Below are 22,946 nucleotides of genomic sequence, written 5' to 3' on the forward strand. Positions count from 1 at the left end.
GGGAAGCTTAAACCTGTTAGTACTTTATTTACCGAAGGAAGTAATTTGAATCCATACTTATCTGATAATCAAACTTTACTTTTTAACTAGGAACAATATGGATGAATCCTTTATATATCAAGCCTATTGACCAATAAACCCAAGAACATTATTTTGAGCAATTAAGAAGGGATGATTTATTGCTAAGGATTTGGTAAAAGAACTCCATAGTGGTCCTCAAATGGTATAGTCATTTCCAGTATTCAGAAAAATGTACACAGAGCTCTCTTAGGATTCTAATATCATGTCTCCTCCAGGCCTTCACTAATGGGCCAAGTGGGACCATGGATTAAATGGGGCACTATCAGTGAAAGGCACTAGACCCATGAATATGAGATATGGGTTTTTAAGTACGGTCCTTGGGTCACATTTCTGCAAATTTATGGCCTGGCTTCAAAGAATCCAGGTGCTTTATTCTTCAAAGTTCTCAGTGCCCTTCAACAATACAATTAGTAGGATTATGGACCAGAAAAAGATGTTAAAGTTTGAAAATCAAAGACAGAACTGTGTGGTAGAGAGCAATGATCATAGCTGATTATACTGCTAATGTTGGTGATAGGGAAATGGCCCAGGATATGGCTCCCCAACTTTGTGAGATATTCAGTAGATTGGAAGTGAAATAGGGAACATGATACCTGATCCCCAGTTCATGATACCTGAAATAAACTCAGGGAATTAGGAAGAACCCATAGTTTGCATGGAAGGGAATATTTTGAGTGAAGAAAGAAATGGCATTTCTATGGAAAATGTTAGGAACAGATAGGCAAAAGATGAAGTTATCCTGGATAGAAGTTCTATCCTTGGGGAAATCAAAGTTGGAAGCCAAGAACTGGGACAGTCAAGTGAGCATGAAGCCTTGATTAATTTTCTGGAAAGTTAAAAATGTAGTGAGCCTAAAGATAAACTTGTCAGAATCTATATGCAAAATTGCATATAGATTATTGTCCTGGAAATGAAGGGAGTGCTGACAAGTGGTTGGATCAGGACTTTCCCCTAATTTCTAAAGGAGTAAGTTATCTCTTACTTATTTATTATTTATTTATTTATTTATTTATTTATTTATTTATTTATTTATTTAAGATTTTATTTATTTATCTGAGACAGAGAGAATGAGAGACAGAGAGCATGAGAGGGAGGAGGGTCAGAGGGAGAAGCAGACTCCCTGCCGAGCAGGGAGCCCGATGCGGGACTCGATCCCGGGACTCCAGGATCATGACCTGAGCCGAAGGCAGTCGCTTAACCAACTGAGCCACCCAGGTGCCCCAAGTTATCTCTAATTTAACCTAATTAGTAAAATGCAGCGCTTCCTAAGGATTCTAAATGCATTTAAATTCCAGAAGGTCATGTTCTCATAAACTCAAGGAGGAAAAGTGGGAGTAATCTCAAATGAGATTTAAGCAACAGAAAAACCTATTTGTGTTTCAAGCAGGATTTTATGTGAGGCTTTCATTTACACAACTTCACAGCCATCACAATGACAGAGAATATTAGGAGTCTTTTTCTATTCTCTTTTTACTAGAGACCTTACTTATAGAAAGATTTGATAAGTAATTGTTAAATCAAATCTGCAATGTTGATCAAGGAGAGAAGAGAAAGTAAAAACGAATACTCACCATAGACTTTTTATTGCCATTTGAAGATTTGCATCCTGCTAGACAAGGTGACATGTAAGTTATTCCATTGTCTCCACAGACTGGTTCCCAGTGATTCTGATCACAATTGCAGTCTGAGTTGCAATAAGAAAGTGGTACATTTATATGAGATGCCACTGGATTATTTCTGGAAATATAAGGTAGACACATATCAAAAAGAGAGAGAGAGAGAAGGAGGGAAGAGAGGAGAAAAGAAAAAGAGAGGGAGGATAGGAAAGGGAAGCCAAGAGAAAGGAGGAAAAGTGGGAGGGCATTAGGAAAGGGGAGAGAAGAAGAAAGAGGGATGAGGGGAGGAGAGAAATAAGGAAAACAGTTGGGCTTTAATAAGACAGCAAAATTTGATGAGTGATGTTGTCAAAATGGCATTTTTTAATATAGTGTTTATTAACTTAACACCTCCCATCTTTACCCAAACATAAAGAAAGAGGATCCATAAGACTTATATAAGAGGTCCTTGTGATCTACCAAGAAATTACTCATTAAACAAGTCACTTCATTTTTCTGAGACTCAGTTTCTCTTCAATAAGGTGATAGACTAAAGTTCTTTCCAGCTTACTGTAAAGTCCCATGAATCTGTGTTATTTAGTTTGACTCTTTAAATCTATATTTCAACTACATAAGAATTTCAGAACTCCTAAGGATCAATTTTTTTAAAAATCAAGAATAATAAAATCAGTTGAGAAAGATTAGAAAAACTCCATACACTTTTTAAATGAAATGACAACATACTTTATAATGATTGACTGCAAAACATGGATATATTTGTAAAATATAACCTTATAATATGGTTAAAATTAAAAAATGGATTATTTGTATAATTTTCTGCTTATAGATTATTAAAATTATTCTTTTGTTTTTTGTAAAAATCTTGATAATAATTGAGAATTGATAAATTATATTTGAATAAGGAAGTAATTTACATGAAGAAGTAGATTCAGAAATTCAGAAATTCTATTACCAATAATTTTACTAAAATGCATCTAATACCTAATTCTGCTTGGGAACATACAACTGGGAGAGGTTAAACATAATGATTAATGACCAAGTCCAGACATTGCCATCAGAAACTCCTGTGCTCACATTAGTTCTGCCACTTCAGAGTGTTGTGACTACTCTTCCTAAAATCAGCTCTGCCATTTGTAAGTCATAGATAATAACATCAACCGCATAGAGCTATTGGGGGAAAAAATTCATATGGCAGTTCTCAAAATTTTGTTCTCAGTAGCCCTTCATACTCTTAAAAGTATTGGGGATCTCAAACATTTTTTGTCCAAGTGGGTTATATATATTGACATTGATAGCTATATAATCAGAAATTAATACTAAGAAATTTTAATACATGGGGTGCCTGGGTGGTGCAATCATTTAAGTGTCCGACTCTTGATTTCAGTTCAGGTCATGATCTCAGGGTTGTGAGATTGAGCCCCATGTCGGGCTCCGAGCTCAGGGGGAGTCTGCTTGGGATTATCTCTCTCCCTCTGCTCCCCCCACCTCACTCATGCTGTCTCAAAAAAAATTTTTTTAATACATGAGAAGACACAAACACACATCATTAGCCATCAGACTGATGTTATCATCACATTATTGTAGCCTTAGAAAATATCGCTATACACTCATGAGAAAATAAGAATGAAAAGGCAAATACTATCCTGGTACTATTATAAAAATAGCTTAGAATGTGCTGAGCCTTCAATAAGGTCTCAGGGACCCCTATAGACCCTCAGATCACATTCTGAGAACCTCTGTACTAATTTATACTTTAAAAACTTACTCCTGTTACTAACACTTCATAAATGCTAAATACAACGATTCTGTAATTTGCTATCATTAAACTATGAGTTTCATGAAGGCAGTGATCTATCTCATAAATCTTTTTGACCTTTAAGTAGCACTCAGTAAAATTTTACTGAATGGAGAGAATCCTATACAACTCCAGCTGCTTTCTTTTGAATAGATGGCACAGTTATTATACTTGTTTTATGGAACTGGCTCTAAAGCCACTCTAAAGCATGTCTGACAACTTGGGAGCCCTTGGAACTACTGATGTGATCTTTGGAGTCATTGTGTGACTTCAGATAAGTCACAGTTCCCCTGGTTCTCAACTAATAAATGAAGAGGAAAAAAGGGGTTTGGGCTTCATGATCTTTAAGGTGCTTTTACCCCAAAAGTTCAATGTTCTAAGTATTCTGTATTTACTGGAGTGGATAATGGTGGATAGGAGTAATTACCAACAGTCAGTATTAGGAGAAAGCTGAGAGATAATTCAAGACTAGGTTGACAGGTCTCCAAAATAGGATGGTGTTTAGGTAAAGAAATGTGGGGAAAATTGACGAGTTCAAACTGACATCTCAAAGGATCCAGAGTATAAATGCTCAGAGCCAACAATAAAGAGCACTAGGTATCATAGTTATTCAACTGTAATCCAAGGATCTTTCCTTGTTGTCTGAATGTGAACCTTCCTAAGCTTAAATTATTGGCTATATTCAAGAGATGATAAGAAATCTGTACCAGAATCCTGCCCCTAATTTGGGGTAGAACTACAGTACTAGGAATACTTCACAATACTTGATAATAATACAGAGTAAAGGTTTTCTATGGTCTAACATACAATTATATATAGGATATTTATTAACTCTACTGCTAATAACAATATTAACAGAATAAATAGCATTAGCTTGCAGAAAAGGAGAATTCAGTACAATATAAGAAGTGTTTTCTTATAAAGGTACTTGTTAACCATTAAAATTAATGGCAGATAAAAATTGCTCAGTCACTTTTGGGAAATGTTATATTCCTCTTATGAAGCATCCAAAATTGTAGCAATCAAAAAAAAAAAAAAGACTAAAAGTTTTGGAGTCTAAACCCCCCAATTTTTTTTTTTTAAGATTTTATTTAGTTATTTGACAGAGAGAGAGACAGCTAGAGAGGGAACACAAGCAGGGGGAGTGGGAGAGGGAGAAGCAGGCTTCCCGCCGAGCAGGGAGCCCGATGCGGGGCTCGATCCCAGGACCCTTGGATCATGACCTGAGCCGAAGGCAGACGCTTAACGACTGAGCCACCCAGGTGCCCCTAAACCCCCCAATTAAAGTCAGAATCTTAACATTGCTAGTCAGGTAATCTGTGTATCTCTGTAAGCCCTACTTTCCCTATCTATAAAATGGGGGTAAAAGTACCTGTCTGTCATTGTAGGCACCCCATAAAGGATAACTATTATTATTACAACTTATATAGGTTTTCTTTTAGGAATAAAAGGAGAATTTTTTGAGATCTTAGGAAGTAGATGTTTTAAGATTTTGTAAATTGAAATTTCAATTAAAAGAAAGTTTAGCTAAGATTGCTATATGCCCTGTTTTCCTTATATTCTTTTACATTTCATAGTTCATACATTTTGTAACTAATATATTGATATATACAAACCCATCATAGGTCAAAGTTAGGCCAGCAACTGATCTGTTTTCACAAATTAATGCAAAATTTAATAGTTGAAATATGAAGGCCAATACATTGGTATAAAATGATAATTTGGCCATTCCAAGCAAGGTAAGTTTGAATTTTTTAACGATATATCCTCCTATAAATATTCCAGTTGCAACAGTTGGTAAGGTTAAGCTTCCTAGAAATAAGGAAGAGAAAAAAATTGTGATTATACAAATATGGTTATTCTGAAATATCTTTATAAAGGAAACACAGAATGCATCAACTAAATTCATCCCATCTTATTCCTTAAGTAGCAAACTAACAGCTCTGGATGGAGGTAGGAAACCAGTGTACCACATGGGAGAAATGGAAATAATTTCTTGATGCCAGTGCTGAGGATTTGGGTTCCCCAATAGCAGAAGTCAGTGACTGAGGATATTTGAATGTTTTAATTGATGGTTTTTATGAGGGACTTTCTTTTTCTGGAAAACAATAAAATATCATCTTCCTGCCTATAAGGCTTGCATCCTACCATCTAAAATCCTTTACACACTGAACACTACATCAAAAACGAATGATGTACTATATGTTGGCTAACTGAACATAGTAAAAAAAAAAAGAATAAAAAAAATAAAATCCTTTACATTTCCTCAAAATGAAGAGTTCTAATCCTTAAAAACTCATTCCAAATTTGCCCATCACTTTAAAATTAACTACTAGATTTAATATCTCTTCTTTATCCAAACATACCTATGCCCTGTGATGATAAACAGGCTTAAATATGGTATTAAAAATGATTGACCCCTAGTAAAATTTTCACTGTCCTACAAGAGTTATTAAAGGTAAAGATCCCTCTAACAACAACAACAAATTCAGGCTGGGAACCTGATTGGAAGTCAAACTTGACTCTCATAGTTTAAATTTTTATCTTGAGCTCAATAAAAGTATCTAACAGAATTATTATTTTCTTAACTTATGACCTACTCACATACCACTTGATAAATTCAGTTTAATTTATCAAATATTTACTGAGTTTCTACAATGTGTTGAGCACTGTACAGGGTAATGTACTGCCCTTAAGAATCTCATATTATACTGGGGGTGAGAGAAGAATGATATAAGAAAACCATTTCTTCATAAGCAAGATTTAATATGTCATTGGAAATACATAATATAACAAAGTAACTCCTAAAATATGATACTTGTGGGGGACGCCTGGGTGGCTCAGTTGTTAAGTGTCTGCCTTTGGCTCAGGTCACGATCCCAGGGTCCTGTGATCAAACCCCACATCCGGCTCTCTGCTCAGCAGGAAGCCTGCTTCCCCCTCTCCCACGACCCCTGCTTGTGTTCCTGCCCTCGCTATCTCTCTCTGTGTCAAATAAATAAATAAAATCTTTAAAAATAAATAAATAAAATAAAATATGACACTTGTCTGAATTACATAGACATCAATGATGTGTTTAAGTCAATTTTTCTTTTGTCCTATTTTTTTGTAAGTAGCTGAGTCCTGATTCAAAGTGCATGAATTATGAAATCATAATGATTAAATTACAAAAGGATTTGTCTCAGGATCTCAACATTATAAAATCCAGTTATGCAGATACTATATCTAAATGTTCCATTCACACACAACTTTCTTTTAGAAATTCATCTTCTCAAAAATAACATGAGATGCAACCTCAAATGCAGAGCAATGATGATATTATGAGATCAACAAATTTGATAAAACTTGCAAGAGAACAATTGGAAATTATATTTACTAAAATATAAAATTGCCTTCACAACAAAATGTCACTTGAAACTCAATTACTTGGTAGTATATGGCTTATCAAATAAATATAAATAATGTGTCTTACCAAGCAAAATGTTAGCCTCAGATGTTGAGTAACCATACTGTTGCTCTATGTATTTGGAGACATAAGTAATAACACCAATATGGCTACTGGCTAGCACTAATGACAAACACTGTAAGATAACATATAGGGGATTGGTAAGGATGCATTTCAAGGACTGGAAAAAACCTATAAAAATATAAAAATAAGATATTATAATACAGCTTAAATATATGTTAATATCTTTATTTTATAAATGTAATAAAAGTTATAGAAGACTGAAAATTACCTAAACATATAACACAGAAAGTCAGAGTACCTACAATCCTACTGTCAACAGTTTTTTATATTTTTTCCTTCATTTTTCCATATGTACATTAGTATCTACTCAGTTTATTTTACTGCAAAATGAAATCATACATACATGCTGTTTTGCAACTTGCTCAGTTCACTTCGTATTTGGTTATTCTTATCACTCTACCATACAACTACATATATCATTAATTCATTCATTCATTCATTCAACAAATATTTGGTTTTCAACTAGGTCCCAGGCAATATGCTAGGTGCTCAAGAAACCAAAGTGAATAGACATGCAATGTCTCTTATTTGTTAGCACTTAATATTGTTATGCTAATAATAAAATTATTAAGTAAAAATTTACCTTGAAGACAGTATAATCCAACACAGAAATGAGAAGACTAAAGTTAAAAAAATTATAAAGTTTAATTTAGTACCAGGACTCAGATCTGTTTCCTGGTAGACTTTCTACTATAAAATACTGTATCAGCAAATCTGGCAGTATTATAAATCACTTTTCTTATGGTGCAAGGAAAGGAGGAGAATAATAATGTGTCTCAGGTGACATTATGACAATAATAGTACAACAACTTGTGCCTACAAACAGGTGTGTAAAAAATTCATAACTTCTGTTTGTGGCAAGAATTTTGTGATCTGGGTCTATAATGAGAAGGTTAACTAACTGTAATGGAAGTTAAAAGTGGAAGGAATTTCTTAGAAAAAATAGGAGTAAGTATCTGAGTCTAGCAAGACGGAACCAGATGTGGTTATTTAGAGAGGGATGACATAGACTTTGAAATATCTCTCTCTATAGATCTCTAAAGGTTTCCATCAGATATGGTCAGAACTAATCTTTCTATCCAATGGCAACTAAGAAAGAGTCTCATCTACTTTCACTGAAATTAATAATTCCAAATTGATATAAATGTGAATACTTACCACTAATATTTTCACTAACATTTTGCCCATGGTTGGTCACGTCAGCCATGTGAGTCCTTTCCTCATTTGTTTTGAGCAAATCCAAAGATGTTTCTTTCTGTGATTTATCCAGATTTTTGGGCAGGAAAAAGAATGGTATGGAAGACATAATAGATAATATTCCAGCCACAAGGAAACCAAGCCACCAAGCACCAACCCAGCGAGAGTCCTTAGGAGTTATTCTGATATTGCCTAGAATGAAGAATTAGAAGCAGTCAAAAAATCATTTTGAAATGCAATAAATTTTGAGCAATAATAATAATGATTGCTATCCTTCATAGATGAAGAAAGTAAACTATATTACATCAATTCTGAGATGCTATTTTTTTATTTTAATCACACTTCATCACACAAATAGCAAAGACTATTGAAAAAGTGAATTCTTTTTTTAATTAATTAATTTTTATTATGTTATGTTAATCACCATACATTACATCATTAGTTTTTGATGTGGTGTTCCATGATTCAGTATTTGCATATAACACCCAGTGCTCCATGCAGAATGTGCCCTCTTTAATACCCATCACCAGGCTAACCCACCCTCCCACCTCCCTCCCCTCTAGAACCCTCAGTTTGTTTTTCAGAGTCCATCGTCTATCATGGTTCATCTCCCCCTCCGGTTTCCCCCTCTTCATTCTTCCCCTCCTGCTATCTTCTTCTTCCTTTTTTTTTTTTTTACATATAATGTATTATTTGTTTCAGAGGTACAGATCTGTGATTCAACAGTCCTGCACAATTCACAGTGCTCACCATAGCACATACCCTCCCCAGTTCTATCACCCAGCCACCCCATCCCTCCCACCCCCCACCACTCCAGCAACCCTCAGTTTGCTTCCTGAGATTAAGAATGCCTCATATCAGTGAGGTCATATGATACATGTCTTTCTTTGATTGACTTATTTCGCTCAACATAACACTCTCCAGTTCTATCCACGTCATTGGAAATGGTAAGATTTCATTCCTTTTGATGGCTGCATACTATTCCATTGTGTGTGTGTGTGTGTGTGTGTGTATGTGTATATATATATATATATATATATATATATATATATATATATACCACTTCTTCTTTATCCATTCATCTGTCAATGGACATCTTGGCTCTTTCCACAGTTTGGCTATTGTGGACATTGCTGCTATAAACATCGGGGTGCACGTACCCCTTCGGATCCCTATATTTGTATCTTTGGGGTAAATACCAAGTAGTGCAATTGCTGTATCATATGGTAGCTCTATTTTCAACTTTTTGAGGAACCTCCATACAGTTTTCCAGAGTGGCTGCACCAGCTTGCATTCCCACCAACAGTGTAGGAGGGTTCCCCCTTCTCTGCATCCCCGCCAACATCTGTCATTTCCTGACTTGTTAATTTTAGCCATTCTGACTGGTATGAGGTGATATCTCATTGAGGTTTGATTTGGATTTCCCTGATACTGAGTGATGAATTCAATATTTGGAAAAATGGTGTCCTATACTTGAAAAACATTATTATGTTACCTTGTTCTGATTATACTTACTGAGATCTTCATATCCAATATCCACGTATATTTTAGCAAACAGAGATGCCTGTATAAAGCCAATGATTGGACCAACCATTGATAGTGCATGCAAAGTACCTGAAAATATTATAAAACAATTTTATCAAATGCCAAGAATACATGGTTCTTTTGCAATACATTTTTAAAAGTAACATTATACATGTCTAAAAATACTTTTTAATAAATAAAAGAATGAATGTAGGAACACTATTATTTCAAGAGTGGACCCAGGAAAGTAGTCATAAAACTAATTTTCTGTTCATTACCTAAATAAAAAGAAGAATGTCCTTCTTCAGCAAAATCATCAATGTAAGAAATCCCCAAGGGTACTATGGGGGTTTCCCCAATTCCACGGAGCATATTACCCAGGAGTACATATATCCATATATATGACCCAGATTCCTTTTCACAACCTATGTAGACAAGACAGTGTTTTATTTTAAATATTAATTTTAGCATTCCTATTAGAAACTCAACTACTTCAACTCCTTAATTATTTAAGATTTTTTGCTTTTTCCTAATTATAAGAATGATTCATATTCATGTTACAAAATTTGAAAATATACAAAAGCAAAAAGTAAACAAGTAAAAATTAAATTATCTATAATCCCACCAAACACAGAGAGTTGCTCCTTGTGTTTGTTATATCTTCCACATTTTTAGTTCACATAAAAATATGCATATTTATGTACATTATATACTTAAATGTCCAGCTCATATTATAACGTACTTTTACACTTAACACCATATTATGTCAATTTCCCCATGTTTTTAAGATTTTTTTTATACCAGAATTTTAATAGTGGTGTTCTGAATAAAAGTTTTGTACTTTATTTAATCAATCCTTACTTTTTACTCATGAAATATTTTTTTTAAGACCTTATTTATTTGAGAGAAAGAGAGCAAGCATGAGTGGGATGAGAGACAGAGGGAGAAGCAGACTCCCTGCTGAGCAAGAAGCCTGCCACGCTGCTAGATTCTGGGGACTCCAGGATCATGACCTGAGCTGAAGGCAGAAGCTTAACCAAGTGAACCACCCAGGCATCCCTCATGAAATATTTCTAACTTTCCGTTCTATTAAACAGGAATGCCACAGCTATAATTGTAAATAAATCCTTGTGCACATTCCTGATTATTTTCCTAAGTCAGTAAAAGTAGAATCGCTGATTTAAGCATATATGCATATTTTTGTTCTTTACTATATTGAAAATGTACTTTCAAAGAGTTAGAAACTTATATACTCCCAGCAATGCATAAAATGTCTTTCCCTCTACGTCATTTCTTTTTATTTTTGATAAAAATAGGTAGAAAATATGTTTATTTTTAATGTTTTTCTAATAGGTAGAAACATCTAAAGGTAAAAAATATTATAATCATAATTTGTGTCTCAATAGGTAAAAAATCTTTATTTAGTGTAGTGTTTTTCATAAAATTACATTTTTTACATATTTATACCACTTCCCTAATTTAAATGCATATATTCTTAGCCAATTCCCTACTGAAATATTCTTCTTTTCTTATTGTTCTTTATATATAATATATATTAACATTATTTTTTCTTACGTACATAAGATGCAAATGATTTTCCTGTTTGTTTTTTAGTCACTTTTGCTAATAAATATCATAATCATTTTTACAGATATAATTGAGTTGACCGGTTTTAGAATATTTTTAGTGACACTATCAGTTCTTACCTTTTTCTACTACTTCAGGTGATGTTCTATTGAGTAACAAATTCTGATCAAGTGAACAGGTTGATAAGCTTGATGTTAAATTTTCTGATGGATCAGTAAGAGTTTCTTTAGAGTACCTGTAACTGTAAGAATATCACCAGATTTAAAATTTTGCTTACCTACTGAATAGTTATGCTTTCCCAGAGATACAGAGGAATTTTCCCACTTTAATTGCATGATTTTCTTCTCTAAATGATCAGAATCCTTTTTGTCAATTTCCCAGCCTGAATTTTAGGGGACGTGATGGGTAAAAATGAAATGGGAGTGCCCACTAAGAAATATTATTCAATACTTCCCAGGAAAGGTGGATTATCATTCTAGGAGTGCTTATATTCGTTCAAGATATGAAATACCTTGGTTTCATGTTTTGTTTAAAAAATAAATAAATAAAACAACCCTGCTAACTGTGTCTATCCATCCATTTGAATTATCTTCAAAGGTGGTCACAATCTAAACTTCCTGGTTAACTTTCTGATAATACTTAATGAATTTTAGAACAGCATTTTACAAGTCAATCTACAAAGCATACCAATTCATCTACATTTTTAAAAAGATTTTATTTATTTGATAGAGAGAGCATGCATGCGGGCCCACAAGAGAGCACAAGCCAGGGGAGGGGGTGGCGAGAGGCAGAGGGAGAGGGAGAAGCAGACTCCCCGCTGAGCAAGGAACCTGATGCGGGGCTGATCCCCAAACCCTGGGATCATGACCTGAGCCAAAGGCACACAATTAACCAACTGAGTCACCCAGGTGCCCCTCATCTACATTTTTTATCAATAACCTGTCTGGTTTTCTTTCTTAGATACTCATACCCTTCTCCCTCCCATATACACTCAAATGTCTGACTCTACAAAACTTAGTTTTAAAAAATTCTAGTCCCCCAGTTCGATGAGGAAGAACTTAATAACAACAGAGATGGAGCTAGAATAGGGACAAATGCTGATCCCAAGATACTGAGGTACCCTGTGAGCTTCAAGGGCAGCCTACTGCAGACCAGGCATTATGTTCAGCTCTAGAGAACTAGAAATAAAACACACAGCTTTTGTACTTAGGGTATTATGTACTCTATAAAATAAACATATATCATAAAACATGTGATAAATTTAATATAACAGGTCCTGAGTTGTCACAAAGGAAAAGGGGATGATTAGCTTTCCTTGGAGGTGGGAAAGGGGGTGGATTACAGAATTCACAATGAGGATGACATGTGAAATAAAAATTAAAAATGGATAGGAGCAAAAACAATGGATAGGAGCTTAACAGGTAGACAAAGAAGGAAAATTATTCAAGGTTGTAGAAACACCATGTGCAAAAATAGAACATATTATGGCACATTTGGAAAACCACAAGCCTAGAATGTGGTTCTCCACCCTGAAGAGCAGTGTTAGATGAAGCTAGAAAGACAGTGAAGATATATGTAAACGAGTTTAGATATTAATCCATAGACAAGAGGCATTCAATATTTTCAACTATGACCAACAGTAAGAAATACATTTTGCATCACACCCACAACATATACATATGCACACACATTCACAAATACATGTACAATCAAAATAAAAGTTTCACAGAACAATATTTGTTCTCACATTGTATATTCTTCTATTTTATTCTATCCTATACTCTAAAAAATTGTTGATTTCAATAATCTGAATTGATTTATTGGTCCACTCATGGTTCAGAATCTGATGCTTGAAAAAACACTATAGAAAATAGGGAGTTTTCAGCAGGAGTAAAATAATTAGATTTGTGTTTTAAAATGAATATTCTAGTATAGAATATGAATTAGAATGGAGTTGAGACTGAAGGCAAAAAGTCCAGGCCAGAGATGTGGGAAGCTTCAATGAGGTTAGGGACAATAGGATGAAAGAAGGAAACAACTTTGACAGATAGGAGGTAGAATAAGCAATATTTGGTGACCATTTGTCATGTGTGTCAAAATAATGAAAGAATCGAGAATGAGCCCCCTTGACTTTGGTTTGAGTTCCTTTGGCTAAATGAATCATTATTGAAAGAGTGAATGTGACAAATCTGAGCTGGTTTTGGCACAGTGATGAATTTAGTTTTGAACATATGGATGGGAAATTCTTATCGGATGTTATGCTGGCGATACCCATGAGGTGATTGATTATATAGATCCCGAGTGTAAGAAAAAGTCAATGTATGTGATTGCTACATTTAATGCACATACTTCATACAAATACTCTAGAATGAAGTGAAGAAGATTGGAGAGAGAGCTTAGGGGATAGTGACATTATGGTGTCAGCAGCAGAATAAAAGGGTGGGCATGACGAAGAAGCCACAAATATAGGAAATAAATCAAGGAACATAATATAATGAAAATAAGAAGCAACAGTACCAGGAAGAAGAAAGTATTTATGAGGGTCAAATAAAGGGGGGATAGGGAATTGCTATGGTAACCAAAAGGCATGACTGTTGGCTTTGGCAATGAATAAGTAATTAATATCTTTAGCAGAAACTGTTCATTGTCTCTCAATATCCATTCTTCTCTCCTTCCAATGTAATAGAAGATGGGATTCTTAGCTAGGAGCATGGCAATCTGGAATAAAGTCTAATTATTCCAATGTCTTTATATCTGAATGTGAGATGTAACAAAGTTCTGGCCAGTGTGAAGTTAGAAGTGTTATACTTCTGAAAATACTTCTTAAGCTCCAGCCAACGTGCACTGTTTCTTCTTGTTCTTCTTCCCTTCTTTTATCTTGTTGCGTGGAACAACATTGCCACAATTTGGAACGTGAGGTTGAGGCCATGCAAGGCAGAACAATACAGTAAAAAGAAGCAAGAACCTATCATGCTTGGTCTGGCTACATTAATTTTTTTATGTGGAAAATAAGCTTCTATCTTATTTAAGCCATCACTATTTCAAGTTTTCTGTCATTAGTATCCTACTCTAATTATATTATACCATGACCTTAAGAAGAATACTCTCAATGGAAATGATAGAGGGTTAGGTGATGAACTTTTATTGAATATAAATAAAATCTTGTAGGCAAAGACATGAAGTAAATGTTATACCAAAAAGTCATAAAAAGTTCATTTATTTCCCATGAAATTGTATACTGTACTTTGTGCTAGTCATATCTCAAAGTCAATGAAAGCCATGGCTGATAAAGCAATAAGTTACTTATAACATAGAAAATATACTTCATTTCTACACATGATTAGTGGGTATTCTTCTCAAAAGATGACTGCTTATTTAAAAGAAAAAAATGAAGTTTTACCATTAATTTACAATTAAATGATAATTAATGACATAGAACTGTTTAACACTTACTATCCCATAAAGAAATGTGGTAAAGCAGTCAAAATACTTCCAGTTCCCATAATGAAGCAACCAATTCCAATTATCTTTGGTCTGTGTAGTTTGGATCCAAAGTAACTCACAAATACAATCACAAACAAATTTCCTAGAAAGAGAATAAAATTATTTTGATATGATTCACTATCAGAAACATTGCCAGTACAATTTTGTGTCCAATAGGATGGAAAGCCCCAGATGAATACAAATAAAGCATAAGATATGGTGCCTTTCCCCAAAGGTCATATAATTTAATTGAGAAGATGAAACCCACTTACATTAAACTACTCACTGTAAAGTTGTATGATGTTAAGAAGAAGAAGAACGAAATTTAGATAGGAAATAAAGCACTTGAATAAGTTGGCAATATTAGTGAAGCAAAATTTTATTGAAGAATTTGGAGTTGACTGAATTTTTATTTTATCTTATTATGTTATATTAACCACCATACATTACATCATTAGTTTTTGATGTAGTGTTCCACGATTCATTGTTTGCATATAACACCCAGTGCTCCATTCAATGCATGCCCTCTTTAGTAGCCATCACCAGCTAACCCATCTCCCTAACCCCTCCCCTCTAGAACCCTCAGTTTGTTTCTCAGAGTCCATAGTCTTTCATGGTTTGTCTCCCCCTCCGATTTCCCCCCCTTCATTTTTCCCTTCCTACTATCTTCTTCTTCTTCTTTTTTTTTTTTTTTTAACATATAATGTATTATTTGTTTCAGAGGTACAGGTCTGTGATTCATCAGTCTTACACAATTCACAGCGCTCACCATAGCACATACCCTCCCCAATGTATATCACCCAGTCACCCCATCCCTCCCACCCCCCACAACTCCAGCGACCCTGTTTCTTTCCTGAGATTAAGAATTCCTCATACCAGTGAGATCATATGATACCTGTCTTTCTCTGATTGACTTATTTTGCTTAGCATAAAACCCTCTAGTTCCATCCATGTCATTGCAAATGGCAAGATTTCAGTTTTGGGGGTTTTTTTGATGGCTGCATAATATTCCATTGTGTGTGTGTGTATATATATATATATATATATATACCGCATCTTCTTTATCCATTCATCTGTCAATGGACATCTAGGCTCTTTCCATAGTTTAGCTATTGTGGATATTGCTGCTATAAACATTGGGGTGCATGTGCCCCTTCAGATCACGACATTTGTATCTTTGGGGTAAATACCCAGTAGTGCAATTGCTGGATCATATAGTAGCTCTATTTTCAACCTTTTGAGGAACCTCCACACTGTTTTCCAGAGTGGCTGCACCAGCTTGCATTCCCACCAACAGTGTAGGAGGGTACCCCTTTCTCCGCACCCTCGCCAACATCTGTCATTTCCTGACTTGTTAATTTTAGCCATTCTGACTGGTGTGAGGTGGTATTTCATTGAACTTTTGATTTGGATTTCCCTGATGCTGAGTGATGTTGAGCACTTTTTCATGTGTCTGTTAGCCATTTGGATGTCTTCTTTGTAAAAATGTCAGTTCATGTCTTCTGCCCATTTCTTGATTGGATTCTTTGCTCTTTGGGTGTTGAGTTTGATAAGTTCTTTATAGATTTTGGATACTAGCCCTTTATCTGATATGTCACTTGCAAATATCTTCTCCCATTCTGTCGGTTGTCTTTTGGTTTTGTTGACTGTTTCTTTTGCTGTGAAAAAGCTTTTTATCTTGATGAAGTCCCAATAGTTCATTTTTGCACTTGCTTCCCTTGTCTTTGGCGATGTTTCTAGGAAGAAGTTGCTGTGGCTGAGGTCGAAGAGGTTGCTGCCTGTGTTCTCCTTTAGGATCTTGATGGACTCCTGTCTCACATTTAGGTCTTTCAACCATTTGGAGTCTATTTCTGTGTGTGGTGTAAGGAAGTGGTCCAGTTTCATTCTTCTGCATGTGGCTGTCCAGTTTTCCCAACACCATTTGTTGAGGAGACTGTCTTTTTTCCATTGGACATTCTTTCCTGCTTTGTTGAAGATTAGTTGACCACAGAGTTGAGGGTCCATTTCTGGGCTCTCTATTCTGTTCCATTGATCTATGTGTCTGTTTTTGTGCCAGTACCATACTGTCTTGATGATGACAGCTTTGTAATAGAGCTTGAAGTCCAGAATTGTGATGCCACCAGCTTTGCTTTGCTTTTCCAACATTCCACTGGCTATTTGGGGTCTTTTCTGGTTCCATACAAATTTTAGGATTATTTGTTCCATTTCTTTGGAAAAATGTTGATGGTATTTTGATAGGGATTGTATTAAATGTGTAGATTGCTCTAGGTAGCATTCACATTTTCACAATATTTGTTCTTCCAATCCATGAGCATGGAACATTTTTCCATTTCTTTGTGTCTTCCTCAATTTCTTTAAGAGTATTTTATAGTTTTCTGAGTACAGATTCTTTGCCTCTTTGTTTAGATTTATTCCTATGTATCTTATGGTTTTGGGTGCAATTGTAAATGGGATCGACTCCTTAATTTCTCTTTCTTCTGTCTTGTTGTTGGTGTATATAAAAGCAACTGATTTCTGTGCATTGATTTTATATCCTGCCACCTGACTGAATTCCTGTATGAGTTCTAGCAGTTTTGGGGTGGAGTCTTTTGGGTTTTCCACATAAAGTATCATATCATCTGCAAAGAGTGAGAGTTTGACTTCTTCTTTGCTGATTCAGATGCCTTTTATTTCTTTTTGTTGTCTGATTGCTGTGGCTAGGACTTCTAGTACTATGTTGAATAGCCATGGTGATAGTGGACATCCCTGCCCTGTTCCTGACCTTAGGGGGAAAGCTCTTGACTGAATTGTTTTTGACTGGGAAAAAATGCAGAAAATCTTCCTGACCTGAGAGAAAGGTGTTCATTCAAGCACTTATTAATTCACTCCTACCATTCTTTAAATTCCTATTAAGTACCTGCCATAGTGCTAGGAGCTAGAAATATAAAAAAGAAAATAAACTAGTATTTGTCCTCCAGAAGTTTATATACCAGTGATAAAAATTAGTAGATGAACAGAGGTGCTACTAAACAACAGAAAGGAAAAGCTTAAATTAAGTAGGGGCTACAGTAAAGTTTCCTGGGGGGAAGGTCACTTGAGATGTAATGTAGAGTATAAGTTATTTAGATTAACAAGGAGCAGAAGAGCATTCCAAGTGGAAGAAGTCATGACCAATCTGACTCATCTGGAGCTACATATTTAATAACAAATAGACAACAACCAAGAATTACTGAACTTTTGATGGGGGGAAAAAAGCATGTAATAAAAGCACCAAAATGAACTGGCAGATAAAGTAACCCATGGAGAAAACATTAAATAAAGAAACTAAAAAGAGGAGAAACAAAAAAAACTAGTTAGTCTCTCTAGAGGTGAAAGGGTAGGTTGCATCCATAACATAAGAACTGGCAGACAAAAAATAATAAGAGAACAATAAAGAATTTTTGTAAATTAAAAATACTATTAAAACATGTACATCCTGAGACCTGATAAGATGGAAGGTGGTATCAGAGAAGACTGATGGAACATAAAGCAAAAAAGTAGAATTTTAGACAGAAAAAGTTAAAGGAACAAAATTGTGAGGAAATTTAATATTCATCTTATATATGTTTCAGAAGAAAACAAATAAGAAAATAGAGGGAAAGAAACAAATTTAATAATAGAAAATAAATTCCCTGAGTTAAAGAAAGACCTAAGCTTTCAGATACAAACTTCTATATTTCTCCAGCATTAAGTAATGTAAAATAAATAGTTCTGATATATGTTGGTAAAATTTCTGAAATTCAGGGATAAAGAGGAGGTGCATGACAATGACATTGACAATGATTTCTTATGTGTAACACTGAATATTGTAAATCAGGTAAATATTTTAAATGTTCTGAGGAAAAATTATTTTGAAAATTTAATTCTATAATCAGACATTATTACTTGAATATAATGATAAAGTAAATACAGTTTCCAACAAGCAAGGGCTTAGAAAATATGTTATTTCAATTATTTCCATGCAAAAAATAACTACTTTGAAGATATACTCCACAAAAACTAAAGATGAGATTTGAAGTCATAAGATTCAATTAACAGTGGTAAGCAAAGAAACTAGTAAAACCTAAAACCATGTCTATGTAATTGCTGTTAAATAGCTACAAAGTTTAACAAAAATATTAAGAATCCATTCCTCAATAAAAAGAGACACATACTGAATTAGAATTTGGACTAATTAATAGTCCAAAACTAAAACTTTAGGTAGTTTCATTAAATCTTGGAGGTGGAAGAGTAAAGGATATGCAGGGCATAATAACCTCTTAATCATAAAAAGACAGAATTCATAATAAAAAAATAAATGGGTCTTCCTTTATGCAATTATTTCTTAAAATATTCAATAGCTAATATATTTTTAAATAAGTTAACAACAAACTTATTTGTAATTAATACAACAGAAATAATTTTGAGTCCCTTCAAATCATTAAAAAGTCTAAAAAGGGCCTAAGATGGCAGGTACCATGAAGAAGGGGGCTGAGAAGATGTCAATGTTATTTTTGAAGATCAACAAAAGAAAAAAAATTTGCACTGAATACAAGTAGAGCTGAAGGAAGAAAGAAGTGAAAAAGAAACAACTCTAAAATTTAGAAGATGCTTGTGAAGACATCATGCTTGCAGATAATGAGTGCTTAATGATACCTGACCAAATTGGTGATGTTTTCATTAGCCATTCTCAAGAAGAAACATAGGAAATGTTAAAAGTAACAAGAAAAATTTGTAAGAAGAAATTGATGCCTGAGAATCCAGAGTGGAATTAATCCAGGGGGTGTTAGCAGATTCAGTTATATGCAAAATTTGGGAGCAACATAAACCTTGAAGCTGATGAAAGTTAAACATTTTATAATACTTTTAAAAATTTGTTTAATAAACTTGAATATTATTTAAAAATTTAAAAAAGTCTATAAGGGGGGAGGGCAAAGGTAATGAGCTACCATTTCATGAAATAAGAGAAAATATTATCTAATAATTACATAAAACCTCACTGTTATTAGAGAAATCCAAATTAAAGACAACAAAGCAATATATTCAATGTTAAAAAAAAAAAAAGTTTCACCCCAAATTTTATACCCAGTTAAACAGTACAAACCTAACAGAGATTGCTTCAAAGCTGTTCCTCCTTCTCAAATCATTAGAATCATAATCTTCTCCCCAACCTTTAATTTTTAATTAATTAATTTATTTTTTGTACTAGGACATCTTGAGAGAGGGAAGGTACAGTCCTGCAAAGCATTAGTTTGCAAGCAGTGAGTTGGTATAGATCAAGGTCTCTCAACCTCTGCATTATTGACATTATGGGCTAGATAATTCTTTGTCGTGGGTGTTATCCTGTGCATTGTAGGATGTTTAGTGGCACCCCTAGCCTCTACTACTAGATGCCTATAACAATCTCCCTCCCCTCAGTTATGACAATCAAAAATAACATCAGATATCATTGAATTGTCCCTGGGGGGCAAATTTACTCCTGACTGAAAATCAGTGGTGTAGAGCTTGTATGAACAGTTTTTACCTCTGCAAATCTTGTTACTAATAATAAAAATAGAAATAAAAATTACCAATTTCAAAGCCTCCATCAATTAAGCCAGAAATCGAAGATGATATGTCAAATCTCCTTTCTATTTGAGTGATGGAACTTTTCATGATGACTCCACCTAGTCCCTTACACATAAAGCTCAATGACAGGGCTACTAAGAACATCTAAGAAAAAGCAGAAAGAAAGGATAAAATAATTAATAAAAAGACTATAATGCTTATATATGCAATGAATTAAAAATAACTTATCTTCTTTACTTAAAAACATTATTTTTATCATTAAAATCATACTCAACTTTCCTCTATACCAACTGGTACTTCCTAGTCCTTTTAACGTTATCATCACTACACTGATAAAGCATCATTTTCTAACTTGTTTACAACATCAGATAATTAGAGTACAACAGTCAAGGCTGTTTTTTTCATTTTATATTTTTAACTGATTTTTAAGAAGCTAGATAATGACCTGAGATGGTGATGATGATAAGCTATTCTTTATTCCCCCCATGAATCATATAGACTAACTGTGAGGGGAGTGGCTAGACATTCTCAAAGATGGCATTTCCAGGAAGTCAGCTGGAAAATGGAACTTTTTTTTAAATTTATAAAACCTCACTATTATTGGAGAAATCCAAATAAAAATGAAAAAAAAAAACCCAGTATATTCAACATTCTAAAAAAATACTTTAGTGGTTATAGATATTTTATTTTCAAATTCATTTTAACAAAATGTGTTGGTTCATCCTTCTTACAGCCCACATTTATACCCATAAGTGAATTCCTTTTACATCTAACATTAAAATATTATTCTGCTATGGACTATATGTTTGTGTCCCCACCAAATTCATATGTTGAAACCCTAATCCCTAATGTGATGATATTTGGAGAGAAGTCCTTTGGGAATTAGGTCATAAAGATAGAGCCCTCATGCTAGGATTAGTGTCCTTAGAAGGGCTTACTTCTCTCTCTCTCTCTCTGCTTTGTGAGGACACAAGAAGATAGCCATCTGAAAATGAGGAAGTGTTCTCACCAGAACCCAACTATGCTGGTACCGAGATCTCAAGACTTCCAGCCCCCAGAACCATGAGAAATAAATTTCTGTTGTTTAAGCCACCTAGTCTGTGCTATTTTCTTATAGCAACCCAAGCTGATTCAGACAGGTCTTTCTCATTACCTCCAATACCACCAGTGGTAGCCACCATCATGCATAGCCTGGAGCATCACATTAGCCTCTTATTAGATCTTTCTGCTTCTGCTCTCATTCCCCTTACAGTCTCTTCTCAACACAGTAACTACAAAAACTCTTTCAAAGTAAAAATTAGATTATGCCACCACTCCCTGTTTTCCCATCTCCCTCTTAGTAATATCTAGTCTTTCCAATAGCCTACAAGGCTCTAAATGATCTGTCCTCCCCTGATTATCCCTTCCCTAAAAATATTCCATTTTACCCTTCTGATCTCATGTTCTGTTACTCTAGTTCTTGCTCATTCCTCTCCATCCACAAGAGCCTTCTTGTTTTACCTTGAGCATTCCAGGTTTATTATTTTGACACAGGTTCTTTGTTCTTGCTTTTCTTCCTTCGGGGAAAGCTCTTCCCCATAGTTATATCCTTATCACTCACTCCCTCACATCCTTGAGGCTTTTGCTCAATGTAACTTTCAGAGTGAGGCTTTCCTTACCCATCCTATTTAAAATTACCACTTTCCCCTCACAATATATTTTATGTCTGTCTGTCTGTCTGTCTGTCTGTCTGTATGTAATATATGTTGCCCTCACTATAACTTTCATTAGGGTAGGATTTTTTTTTCATCTGTTTTGTTCACTGGTATATCTCTGGGGCGTAGAACAGTGCCTGCCACAAAGATGTTTAAAAATGTGTTGAGCTTTTGTCTAACTAGAACTTACTATGTGTCTTACATAAGGTTATGCTTGGAGAAGGAGATAAAAGGCCCAATACAGCCCTTCCATGGCTGGAAAAATGTGTGTACTTTCCTTCCCATATATGGAACTTTTAATGAAGTTGAAAGGGCTTGAGAAAAGTTGTAAATGTTACAACTTATTATAAATAACTAAGAATTCTTATATAAGATATAGGAAGTCATCTAAGAATGAAACACCAAAGGTAGAAGGGTATCAAAGCCAGTTTTGCTAAGTTGGTAAAGGGAACAACAAGACTCATAGGAAAAAGATATTAAATTTGTCCAGAGAGATTAGACAAAAATTATGAAAATTTTCTTCAAGGACAGCCCATTCTGACATATATAGTATCATTACTATCTTTACATTATAGAACAGAAAGGAAAATTTTCCAGTTCTAATCATTTTAAAAAAATCATGTATTGACACCAGAAATTAAGAAATGGAGATGGGATGGGGCACCTGGGTGGCTCAGTCGGTTAAGCATCCGACTCTTGATTTTGGCTCAGGTCATGATCTCAGGATTGTGAGATCGAGCCCCATGTCAGGCTCCATGCTGGGCGTGGAGTCTGCTTAAGATTCTCTCTCTCTCTCTCTCTCTCTCTCCCTCTGCCCCTCCCTGCACTGTCCCTCTCTCAGCAAGATGACAAAATAGGAACCCTCAATCCTCCTT

General features: G+C 34.7%; 1 protein-coding gene and 1 pseudogene across 1 annotated transcript in view; one reads left to right on the plus strand and one right to left on the minus strand.

Annotated features, from left to right (window-relative positions):
- LOC123839854 (solute carrier organic anion transporter family member 1B3-like) overlaps positions 1–20,521 on the minus strand; it is a 35,876-nt gene extending 15,355 nt beyond the window's left edge. The window contains exons 1-9 of the mRNA XM_064591519.1: positions 20,380–20,521; positions 14,783–14,915; positions 11,449–11,570; positions 10,021–10,167; positions 9,734–9,832; positions 8,180–8,410; positions 6,965–7,129; positions 5,109–5,304; positions 1,653–1,818 (exon numbers count right to left, since the gene is read on the minus strand). Coding sequence (XP_064447589.1) covers positions 1,653–1,818; positions 5,109–5,304; positions 6,965–7,129; positions 8,180–8,410; positions 9,734–9,832; positions 10,021–10,167; positions 11,449–11,570; positions 14,783–14,915; positions 20,380–20,521 — 1,401 coding nt within the window. The remainder of the gene's footprint in view (positions 1–1,652; positions 1,819–5,108; positions 5,305–6,964; positions 7,130–8,179; positions 8,411–9,733; positions 9,833–10,020; positions 10,168–11,448; positions 11,571–14,782; positions 14,916–20,379) is intronic.
- LOC123841286 (prefoldin subunit 4-like) lies at positions 19,276–19,659 on the plus strand (annotated as a pseudogene).
- Positions 20,522–22,946: the final 2,425 nt, after the last annotated feature.

The sequence above is a fragment of the Mirounga angustirostris genome, unplaced genomic scaffold, assembly GCF_029215605.1.
Source record: "Mirounga angustirostris isolate CCGP_5_RB_7025 unplaced genomic scaffold, mMirAng1.0.hap1 SCAF_5, whole genome shotgun sequence".
Classification (NCBI taxonomy): Eukaryota; Metazoa; Chordata; class Mammalia; order Carnivora; family Phocidae; genus Mirounga; species Mirounga angustirostris.